The sequence below is a fragment of the Pterocles gutturalis genome, unplaced genomic scaffold, assembly GCF_000699245.1.
Source record: "Pterocles gutturalis isolate BGI_N339 unplaced genomic scaffold, ASM69924v1 scaffold11146, whole genome shotgun sequence".
NCBI classification, from domain to species: Eukaryota; Metazoa; Chordata; class Aves; order Pterocliformes; family Pteroclidae; genus Pterocles; species Pterocles gutturalis.
Window position 1 is genome coordinate 1771 of NW_010097853.1, and position 12523 is coordinate 14293.

General features: G+C 35.7%; 1 protein-coding gene across 1 annotated transcript in view; it reads right to left on the minus strand.

Moving 5' to 3' along the window:
- Positions 1 to 2291: 2291 nt before the first annotated feature.
- The window catches only part of LOC104471441 (probable phospholipid-transporting ATPase IH), a gene marked incomplete at both ends in the record, with an annotated part of 19268 nt that continues 9036 nt past the window's right edge, over positions 2292 to 12523 (minus strand). The window contains 8 exons of the mRNA XM_010086788.1: positions 2292 to 2315; positions 2885 to 3020; positions 4557 to 4684; positions 5921 to 5980; positions 6962 to 7107; positions 7362 to 7464; positions 8267 to 8441; positions 11835 to 12086. Coding sequence (XP_010085090.1) covers positions 2292 to 2315; positions 2885 to 3020; positions 4557 to 4684; positions 5921 to 5980; positions 6962 to 7107; positions 7362 to 7464; positions 8267 to 8441; positions 11835 to 12086 — 1024 coding nt within the window. The remainder of the gene's footprint in view (positions 2316 to 2884; positions 3021 to 4556; positions 4685 to 5920; positions 5981 to 6961; positions 7108 to 7361; positions 7465 to 8266; positions 8442 to 11834; positions 12087 to 12523) is intronic.

The following is a 12523-nucleotide window of genomic DNA, read 5'->3' on the forward strand; positions in this document are numbered from 1 at the left end:
TTAGCCCTGCATAAAGCAAAGAGCTGAACTGGATCACCTCCAGGGTTCCTACACTACTCTGCATGAGCTCGCCCAATATTAGATGACAGGGGATTCACATGGGCAAGTGATCACACAAATATGCTGCCATCCGAGAAACTCTGAATGGAGACCACAGCCAGCCACAAGACAGAAATCTGTAGGAAATTAGGCTGAGATAATCTGATCAACTGGGAATGGAAAATAATTTTAAAAATAAACAAATGACTGGCTGAAAGATTCATTATTCTGAGTAACCATTTCTAGATTTTAAAATCACTCAATGTGTGACCGAGAACACAAGATGAAGTGCAGAAAACCTTCATCATTTTGATCTTCTACTTTGACGTGTAATATAAGAATTTTACAGGGTCATGCCATTGCTACAATATTTTGCGTGCCCTAAAAAAAAACCAGGGCAGTTAGAACTGGACAGGAATCTGGTTCAGGAACTTCAAGTCATGCTGTTAGTGACTTCTTGCAGTTATATTTTACAATACTCTCATGTCATATCTGGAATCTCTCGGAGAACCTAGTGTGAGTCCAAGTTTCTGTATACCAAACAGATGCATTCATATTTCCAATAAAAGCTACTAGATTAAATAAAGAAGTTGAAACAACCTTCCCCTGTCTTTGTCAGGCTAGATAAAAAGCATCGGGCTGCAACCAAACCCTTCACCCACCTATCTTTTTGGCACTGAAAACGAGGTCATAGCACAGGGACACCAGACTCCATAAGGCTGTTAATTTGGCACAGAGAAACACAAGCAGAGCAATATGGGATGGTGTGAGTTACAAAGACTCCTATTTTCAGCGCTGACTATCTCAATGTACTACTCATGTCTTCAGGCCGAGAATCATTCTTTTGTAAGTCTGTTTGTTAACATTGAGTTTATTAACATATATTTTTCTGTGCTCTGTTCCCAGTCTATCCAAGACTTCTACTCCTCCTTTTGTCACTATATTTGTTGTATTCTCCATGTTCCAATTTATCATTCTACTCACCACTCTTCCTTCCTGCTGTTTTGCATTTCCCATTCCATTATTCCTTTGAACTTAGTTTCTCCTATCTATCTCTGAACCCAGCTTAACAATTTTATTTAATCCACTCCTTATCAAATATCAAAATAAAAAATCACACAGGAAATACATTTAATTATATGGGCAAACAAAGATGACATTTACAATCTGCAATCACTTCTACAGAGCGTTCTTTTCTTCTTACCTTCCTTATGTAGCTAGTCTCTGACTATGTGTTTTTACAGCACCAACCATGTCACATCCAAAGTGGAACACCATACACAAAGCCATACCACAAATTAATAACAATTAGTAATACTGCTGAATGAACATGAATTTTCTAACCAAGTCTAATAGTCAAGAGTCAGAATGTCTCATCAAACAATACATTTTATAATAAAATATTAACATAGGTATCCAGTTGTAGACATACACATTCAAAATTGGGGAATTAGGCAGTCTGGCTTTAGAGCTTTATCAAGAAGAATTTGATTTACTATGTGCAACAGAAGTAGACTAACATTTCAAAAAGGAACCCAGTCAGAATATTTGCAATACGAGCCATTTAAAAAATGTGTACAGGTATGAGAAGTCCAATTTTCAGGACTATAAACATAAGCTGATGCAGAATTTTTAACATCTATCTGAGATCATAATGGTACCAGGAAAAGAAGTGCTGCAGTGTACAGTAATGTCTAATGAAAATTCATTCTGTCCTCAGAAAAGCCCTACAAATGTTCTCTCACAAACAAGAAGTTCATTTCCCTGACATGTCACAAAGATGGTATTTAATGATATTTGAATATTGCATTTCTAGCAAACGTGTATGTTCCATATTGGCAACAAAATTGTGCCTGGTTTATTTTCTCTCACTTTGAGGGTCTTTTATAAAGCCATTCAAGCACTTTATGGCATAAACTGTAATAAATTTTCTACAGCACAGAGAGCTAGCAACAAAATGTAGGTTACAGAAAAGCCGAGAGCAAAATAACAAAATGCACGGAAGCAAAAAGCCTACTTATTTTTTGAAGTTCATGGCTCTTTACCACACCTCAAATACCTTAATATACCTTATACTCTATATATGTTCTTTATATTTTAAGTACTTATGAAGTAGCAATAAAGAACATTATCTAGATGTTTAAGTGATATTTTGAAATAATTATAGGAAATATCCAACTGCTCTTTAACAGTTTAATTAAAGAACAGTGAATGATGAAATGGATATCATGACAAATCCACAACAGTCTTACCATGTGAGTGCTGGTTGTCATTAGCTGAGGATAGGAAGAGAAGCAAGTAGCAAAAAGAAAAAAAAAAAAGCACACAAATAAAATAGACCAAAATATCAATGGGTAAAGCAAATAAAATGCAAAAGTTCTTAAAATTTGCATTCATGTGACTGCAAAGCCAGTAGAGATATTTTAAGCTGCCATACGTAAAAAAACCCACTTAAAATATTAAAAGCTGTTATATTTAAGCTCTTTTATGATAATTCATAACTACTCTACCAAGAGTCTTTTGATATGTTAATCAGATATTCATCAGATGCATGTTAAGCATGAAACAGAAAAGTTATTATGTAAATTCTGAAGGAATATTTGGGATTTACAACACATATTTCTCCTAAGTTGTAGCTAGTCCTATGACTCTGTTTACCAACACACAGAATTCCTATTGCATAGTTCAAATTTTGCTAAACAGATAACCCATCTAACTCACCATAACTCATAAAAAAGTTACCACCTCTGCTGGAAATCTTGAAGAAAACAATTAAAACTATGTTCATAGCACACTTGACATTAAAAAAATTACCTTTGATTGCCTGATCAAATCCAACACTAACCTGTCCATTGCTGGTCACTATTGTGTTGTCAAACAAGAAATAGGCACCAAAGAAAAATACCACAGCATCAAACACTCCTAGGAATGTCCAATAAATAAACGCACGCCAGCGCAGCAAAGCATTCTTGGCAACATCTCTGTGTAAAACAAGATACATGTATTCACTATCAGCATGTTCAAAAAGATTAGACAAATGAAGCCACTCATATGGTTTGTTTTGAAGGAAAAACAATTAAGAGATTACGTGCAAAACCACCACATTTCTGCACAACAACTGTCTACCACTTCACATCCAAATCCTTCCTGAACATCTCCTCTTTACTTTTTAAAATTTGTCACTAAACCCTTCTAACTGCTGCCTGTAGTTCTGCTTATTTAAACTGTATGGTACATTCTCCTGTGCTGCACCTATTTACTTTCAATCTTTTTACAGAAGGTATCTTTTTTCCAGTATTCGCTGTGCATCTGATCCACTGTATATTTTAAATGGAAACACTAGAGGTCTCTGGAGACTTTGCTTTATTTCCCACGGGGTACCTTCACACAGACTATTGTAACAAAACAAAATAACAATTTTATGTGGAACATGCAGAACAAGGAATTTGCATTTGAATTGAAGTTTCAGGTCAAACTGGATTTTTCTGAATGTTTTCCCACAAAGAATACAGGGATCGGTCAACAATAGAACTGTTCACTAGCGTGCATTTTCTTACTACAGAAAAATTTAAATATTACAACTTTAGTTCTTGCATACAAAAAGAGTATGTATCAACTTGTCATTTACTGTAAAACCCATCACAATAAATCAGAACACAATTAAATAAAAATCTTGAATTACAGAAACATTTATGACCAACCAATGCTTTCACTATATGCACTTTTAAACTGTCTGTTGATGATATGAAGTAATTTTTCCCTGCAGATTAGCAATATTTAGTGCAAAACCATTTGTGGCTAACAGTAGCCTCATATGGAATAGAATGACGGCACTATTGCCAGAAACAGCTTAGCATTACATTCTGCTAGATAAGAAAAACCAAATATGTTTGACCAAATTACCTCTGTTAGTTTTCAAAAAACAAAAAGGTGTTCTAAATGACCATTTCTAAACCAAAAACATTTAAAATATCAAAGAGAAAATAAAAACAGGGAGGGTTGTGTTTCAACAGTAATATCTTGTATACCTCTTCACAGGTAAAAACATTATCACTGCATTGATTAATCTTTGTCCATCTAATATCACCTCTTTCCAGAATCTACTGGTACCACTCTCTAAAATGCACTGGGCTTGCAGCTACAAGAATCAAAACTGAAGAAATATATATCTCTTTTTAAAATACTTCTGTTCCCCACAGTTAGAGGAAATAGAGAACACTAAAATAAATCATATTTTGATTTGTAGAACAGTAATTTCTATTTTGCCCTTGCTCACTAACGTAGCAAATGAACGATGTGTATTGCAGCATGTAAATATACATGTAAATATACATGTAAAAATACACGTGTATCTATTGTAGTTTATAGATTGTGCATTTGGTCTTCAGCACTTCTGTTGCAGTGTATCTCATGTTCTACTCCATCCTTGTACAGAAGTCCTGAGGACTTTGGTTGTAACAGAGGCAGATTCCACAACTAAACAGTCAAACTTCGGGGCATAAATGTATTAATTTTACCTGTATAAGGAAGGCTCTCTCTTCAGTGTGTCTGCACTGACGTGTTGTTCCATTAGACCGAACAAGAGGATAGGAAGGGAAGTGAAGCTGATATTGTACAGTGTTAGATACGCAGTATCGTATAAAGTCTGCAGATGGAAAATAATTAAATTAGCTAGTTTTAATTTTAAAACATGATCCACTGTATGACACATGATTTAAAATGAATGAATCAGCTTCCTTAGAAAAAAAAACAAACCTACTTCCCATAATAGAGGCAAATATCCCTGAACAACTGCTAGCTGATATAAGACACAACTCTGCACTTGTACCCCATTCATCTGGAGGACAAAGGCTCAACTAAAAGATTGATTTAATAGTCTGATCCACATATCTGCTCTCCTATCATTTCAATTGCAAGACCAACTCCAAACTACCCAAACTGAACAACAGCCAATTCCTGTAGAGGTAGAAATTCCCCTCTGGCACATCCACTCCCCCTTTTATCTCCTCCATGTCTATCTAACACAGAGACATGCAGGGAAGAAGGGGGAGTACTCCAGAGGTTGTTCAGCTGTGGGTGACTGCAATGAGCTGTACAAAGAAATACCCTAACATGTCTTCAATTCTTCTTCCCGCTCAACTGTTTCCATGTATGTATCATCATTGTAACTAACCCTCAAATTTACCACATCATCCCATAAAAACAGTTATTTCCTCCAAACCTATTTGGTGATCATTTATGCTGTAAAAATTGCTGTCAAACCCCCCTGTTAGGTTCAGAATTATATTTAACACTTAAAAGAACAGGAAATTAAGTTTTCATCAACAGATGCTTTCATATCTAAATCTTAATAATGCTTGATAAAAACCTACAAAGTTTTCAGCTGTCACATGATATTAGAATCAAAACAGACAAAAAAAAATACTGCTGTTTGTCTGAAGTTTGGAATTCATACCTGTACATGTCAGAGAAGACTAATTTATTCTTCCATTTTCACTCTGAATTCTAAAAATGAACAACTAGTTCAATTACTTGTCTTTCAGGATTGCATCTGTCCATGTTCAATAAGCACAAACCTAAGAGATTCCACATTTCCCACAGACATTTCCCTTTGCACTGCCCTTTGCAAATTTTGGGTTCCTGTATTCTTTGACTTGGAAAATAACATTGCTTTCACGATAGTTCATAAAATTAATTTCTGTAACTTAACTGCACTTGCCACTGAAAACCATATGAACCAAAAGTGATGCTTTACTTTTTTACCATTTGTAAACTAACCTAGAAATTTTCTCAAGCTGAACAGGCACAGTGTTAAAGGATACATTTTTTTTTTTAAACGGCAAAGAATAAATGTCGCATTGAGGGAAAAAGAACAACCAACCTGTTGTGAAAACCCACAGAAGAACTGATACAAAAACTGAGGAAAAATGAAGCAGACATTCTGAAAGACAAAGTAACACGGTCGTCAAGTGAAATATAATCACTAATTTCTATGCTGTACAATTCTATAGCTATGTATATCATAGTTTCATAACATTAGTAATGGTAAGCACACTGCAGGAAAAGTAAAAAGAGCTGCATATATTAAACACCAACATTCTCCTCTTAAAGAAGTACTGTTAAGAAAAGTACTTAAAATGTTTCAAAAGCAAACTTACAAGGCTACAGTTTCAAAATTCAAGGGCAATTAATTTTGTGATCCAGGAGCACAGTTCAGTTAAGGCAAGGCAAATAAGGAACAATCCACACTAGGACACCAAGTGTGATAAGCAAGCACAGATACTCTGGTTAGCATGGTTCCCAGCAAAATATTTTTAAGATGTTTCTAGCTGTGACCACAAACTTCATCCTCTCCCAACTACACATACAGTCAAACACTAAGACCTTGACCCATCTTCTGAAGGCTCCTTTCTATAATCTGTCACTGCTTACTGAAAGAACTTTGATCAGATCCCACCATTTAGACATAAAAAAAACCTGTCCAAACACAGGGATACACATTATAAACTTTCTCCACCTACACTATCCCAATGAATTTAGAAACTGATGTAAATTAAGTTACGCTAAGTTCTCAAATGCTATTTCCATCTTGATTTAAAAGGTCCCTTTAGAAAGAATCCAGAAGGTACTGAAAATAAGTAGAACAGTCAGTGTTGGAGTTTGTAAGAGAGAAAAAAAAAAGACAAGGCAAATTTTGCTTTTAAACAAACCATAGATTACAGAATATATCTATATAAAAGCTATTTCACTTCATGGTCTGGATAAGAACAACAATCCTATTTCAGCTTTGCATCTGGCACTCAACAAAATCTCTTTATGAAATTACTGCTTTTATGTACCATTGACTGCACAAACTGTACATAGTTAGATATTACCGTGTAAGTTTTTGAGATTTATGTAATTAGAATAAGTATTCTCCTACCTTATAAAAGAAGTATTGCACAAGTTCAGATATCCTAACATAATAAAAATGCCCATGAACAAGCAACATTTTTTTCAAATGTTTAAATTTAGGTATTGCATAGTCACTGTTTCTTGCTGCTTGACGACCTTCTTTGCCAATGATTCCTTTAAAAAAAGTGATGAAGATGTTAAATAACTGAAGAACTATTTCAAAGACACAATTATTTGAAAAAATATATAAAGATGCTATGACATTGATCTAATAAGAGACCACCACTGTACCTCCTAAAATTCCTGGGCTAAATTCACTTAATGTTTTCTATAAAATGCACAGCCTGATTCTTTGAAACCGCCTATTTTTCAGTAAAAGATATTTTCTGTCATTCCATTTGAATTAATATTCTAAAAAGCACACTTACCTATACCAACATGTGCTTCTAGAATCATACTGACATCATTTGCTCCATCACCAATTGCTAATGTGATAGGATGCTCCTTTGATAACTTAATCAATTTTACAATCTGGAAAAAAATTGTGTTAAAATTCTCTGTAATGGTTTGCTTATTTTGCATGAGCATACAATTAATTAAAAATGACCAGAGTTATATAAGAAATTCTGTGAAGGGGGACAAAAGCAATATTACCCAGTATAACTACTACACAAAGATCACAGTAGTTTCTTAGCATTAAAAGTATTTGCTCCAAACATAACATTTTTCAAATCCTTCCAAACTATTTGAGATGGTCAGGAAGAAGGAAGAGCAGAAGAATGGAAGATGTTGTTTAAATTGCTTAATACTGTGTAAGTTGTGTTAATAAATTAAAGGTTTTCATACAGTTTCAAAGAAATCCTGAACCTAAAGACTGATTCTACTTTCTTAACTATCCTGAAATGTGTTCCTACTATATAAGAAAAAAGAATGGGACTCTGTATATATCTAAACACTGTTGACACATGAACTATCCAAAAATATCACTCTACAGTAATAATGTATGTTCTTCTAGTATCAACAGATAGTAGGCTATTCAAAGCTTCTGAAGTTAAAAAGGAAGAAATTAGTTCAGCTCATTAAATGTTATCAGCATGTACCAACCATAAAATTTGCACAATATGTACATAAATCAAATTCAGGTGCACAGCCTGGTGCCATTTTAGCACACCATTATCTAAATTGCTTGCCAGTAGACATTTTTCCCCCCCCCCCCCCCTTTTTTTTTTGCTTTAGAAGATGCGAAAGTGAATAGTAACATTTTAAGTACAGAATATTAACTTTCAATATTTACATAAGCATGCAGCTAACAATTATGAAATGAAATACAAACCTGTGCTTTTTGCAGAGGTGCCATTCGACAGCACAACACTGCACTGCAGTTCCTGCAAATTTCAAGAAAGAGCTCTCTGTAGTTACCAGAGCTCCCATCTTGTCTTGGTTTCATTATTAATGATAATGCTGCTCCATCAATAATTAAACCATAATCTTGCATATCAGTTGAAAGTCTGTTCAGAGATAAAATATAAACTAAAGTCACTGTAAAATTCTCATACATATTTTAATTTGACAAGAGTTCTTTTGTGAAAATTAATGAATGAAAAAATAATGAGTATGGAATACTGCAAAATTAATATACTTTAAACAAAATTCCTTGTATAGGAATGCTATTTATGACATTTTAAAATTCTAGATTGTGTTTAAAATATTCAGTCCTTCACCAGTTCAAAGACAGAAATCTGATAGCTCAATGACTTCACCAGTGAGCATGAGTGTATAATTAATGACCTTTCAGTTTTGGTTTGAAAGGGCTCCAGGAACTGCAGTGAGGTAAACTGAGCTGTGGGAATAAAGTTAATTTTGTGGCACATTTCATAATCTGGAGAAAGGCCATTGGTACACTGACATCAACTTTGACGAGGAAAACCACCTTTTTTTTTCCAAGGGTCTACATTTAAGGAAGTAAACCATGCTTTGAAGGAAATTCCTACAGGACACTTGTTGCTCTGGAGAGATAAGGAGAGATACATTTACAGTATGTATACTTTACATTTAGTGTGAGTCCAATACAGGTATATGTGTAATTATAATATTAAAATACCATAACTATACTTGTTATCTATAATATTACAATATAGTATTATATATATTAATCTATTACTGGTATACTTGTAGTAATTTGTGCATTGCTAGAAGTGTAATTGTGGTCGCATGAAGCACAGTTTACCACAATAACACATGCTGAACAATGGGGGAAGATGGCCCGCACTACAAGAGCAGCTTTCTATAGCACCCAGACTAATTAGTTCAGAGCATCCTTGCAGTTGCCTGCATTACACAGCAGCCTCAGGCTCCAGCTCAGCAGTGAGTGTTGTATAAACACATACATTAAGTTTTATTTGTGCTCCAGTTTCAGTTCTCCAAGGTTATACTACTGTGCGTGGGTTTTCAACAAACATGGTTTCACCAGGACCAATGTTGGTGAGGAAAACACCATATTTATTAATGTTAATCTATTTTAAGCATCTCCATCTTCACTACCAGAACACAAGCTATTTTTGACAAATAATATAAAGTACTGTAAGCTATATGTAATAACAGTGCACAGATATTTTCAGCACTTTGTTACCATTGGCACAAACAGGCCAACCACATTAGTATACAGTGATAACAGCCAAAAATGTATTATTATGAAGTTCAGGCAATGTACTGAATGTTTGACGCATTATAGTGAAAGATTTTCAGCCTAAATTTGAACACCTAGGCAGACTCCCTGTATCACTATCATAGCATTCTCCAACTCTGAAGCCAAAGACAAAATATTCTGATTAATCTTAATGTATACAAAATCATCATGGCACAAAAAGTTAAGCAAACATGTTTAAACATACCTTGTAAGATCTGTGGGACTTAAGCTAAATGTGGTACAGATGACCGAGAAATATGTTTTAATTGCATACACAAATGTTCTTGATTAAACCAGTGGGGTTTAAAGTGTAAGGAGAGCGAAGAAAAATGCTCTGACCCAGAGTTTCGATCTCTAAGGCTAAGTGTTATAGAAACTCTCTGCTAAAATACTGTCACAAATGCTTGTTAGCTTATTGCTCCTTTACCACAAATTTATTTCAAATGCATATAAAATGTACTTGCTAGCTGGCTCCATATAAAATAGAAAAACAAATCAAATGTGCACCATTATGTCCATAAAACCAATAACTGCATTTCTTAACATGTTAAGATGATAAAAATGTTTTAGAATCCAATTCTTAGGTTTTTACAGAGGAAAAAAAGAGCAAGTAATGTGTACCAGCTACGAAGCTTCAGATAAGTAGCCTAATTTACTACCTGTATAAGGCATAATTTACACTATACCTTTTTTTTTTTTTGCCTTTTAAAGCCATTTTCTATCTTATTCCATGTTATGTTTCACTTCTGTATACATGATAACTATCCTTCTATGGTTATTAAAAATATCATAGAATATAGAATGTCACAGAATATAATAGAATCACAGAATGGCCTGGGTTGAAAAGGACCTTAAAGATCGTCTAGTTTCACCACCCCTGCGGGGGGCGGGGTTGCCAACCACTAGAGCAGCCTGCCCAGGGCCCCATCCAGCCTGGCCTTGAATGCCTCCAGGGATGGGGCATCCACAGCTTCTCTGGGCAACCTGTTCCAGTGCCTCACCACCCTCTGAGGGAAAAACTTCCTCCTAATATCCAACCTAAATCTCCCCTCTCTCAGTTTAAAACCATTCCCCCTCGTTATGTCACTATCAACCCCTGTAAATAGTCACTCCCTCTCCTGTTCATAGGCTCCCTTCAAGTACTGGAAGGCTGCAGTGAGGTCTCCCTGGAGCCTTCTCTTCTCCAAGCTAAACAAGCCTTTTCTTCATAGGAGAGGTGCTCCTGCCCTCTGATCATCTTAGTGGCCCTCCTCTGGAGTCATTCCAAGAGCTCCACATCCTTCCTGTGCTGGGGGCCCCAGGCCTGGACACAGTACTCCAGATGGGGTCCCACATGAGCAGAGAAGAGGACCTCCCTCTCCCTGCTGGCCACCTCTTTTTTAATGCAGCCCAAAACACAGTTGGCTTTGTGGGCTGCAAGGACACACTGCTGGCTCATATCCAGCTTCTCATCCACCAGGACCCCCAAGTCCTTCTACGCAGGGCTGCTCTCAAGCAGTTCTTCTCCCAGTCTATACAAGTACCTGCAACTGCCCCAGTCCAAGTGCAACACCTTGCACTTGGCCTTGTTGAACTTCATTAGGTTTTTATGGGCCTACTTCTCCAGCCTGTCCAGGTCCCTCTGGACGGCATCCCTTCCCTCTGTTCTAGCAACTGCACCACTCAGCTGGGCGTTGTCTTCAAATTTAGGGCTTTTTTTAAATTGAGGGCACTTTAAGCATTTTCATGCACACCAGAATATTTGGTACTATGCTGTTGCCTGTCACCTGTCTATAAATATAGCATAATCTTCCATAGAAAGAGGGCCATACATTGTTGTTCTCTGTGGCCTTGGTCTTCTCAAGAAAGTCACATCACTTACTGATTACAGGAATATAACATATCTGCTTCCCTTTTTAAAGTTAGAAACAGTATTATGGTTTGCAATCTTTTTCCCAAAAATAAATATTTTTGCAGTTGACAAATACATAATTACAATGTCAGTTGTGATTTTTCTTTTAGCAGTTAAAGCACTGCCAGAAATGAGAAAGAACCACAACTGTGAAAATTTAAACCTGTGTGGAAGAAACTTAATTGCCATACGATAATTCACATTTTAACAACAGAAAATGAAATCTAGCATGTTGCTGCTCTTAAGGTAATCAATTAATCATTTAATTGTTTATGAAATGCAAAGAAGCCCATTCCTGGCTTGAAAATTCAACTTTTTCCTTACCCTGAGAAAGTATCCCTGGTTAAGCTGCCATTGTGTCTTAGGACGGTTTTGCTTAGGTCAAAAAGCACATCATGTAAACTCTGTTCCTCAATTTTCTTTGTGGTTAGCTCAAGTATTTGTGTATTTCTCCGGAAGAGTTTGCAAGCATAGCAAGTAGCTGCAGCAGTCTCCATTTTGTCCCCCGTTAGAACCCAAACTTTAATTCCAGCTTTCTGGAGTGCTTCAATAGTGTCAGCAGCTTTTTCTTGTAGCCTGTAGAAGTCAGTTAACAACATACATGGATAGAGATTGCTTGGAAATTCAGAAGTCCTTACTGAAAGGTTTCCATAACCAAATAAAAAATTTCAACAAAAGTTATCAGATCTAAGAATTTTCCCCAAGGTGTGTATCTAAAAATGTTTAGTGGAGTAGTACATTAAAATCATTAGTTTTGACCCTTCCAAAGTGCTCAAAGTTTCACCTTTCGTTTATATAGCCCAAAAGACAAGATGCTTCATTCCCCAGACAAGTACTTCAATTAAACCATCTTCAGTGCTTTCAGCTAATGACATCAAACAGTGAAGTACTGCTGAGTTATTAAAGTTACCTCCCAGTATTAATAGAGTTTTTGAATTTTTTAAAGACCCAAAAATGCTTCCTTCATTTTTTCAATACCCATTTTGTAGTTCTTGCCTCCAAAACTTTTCCCT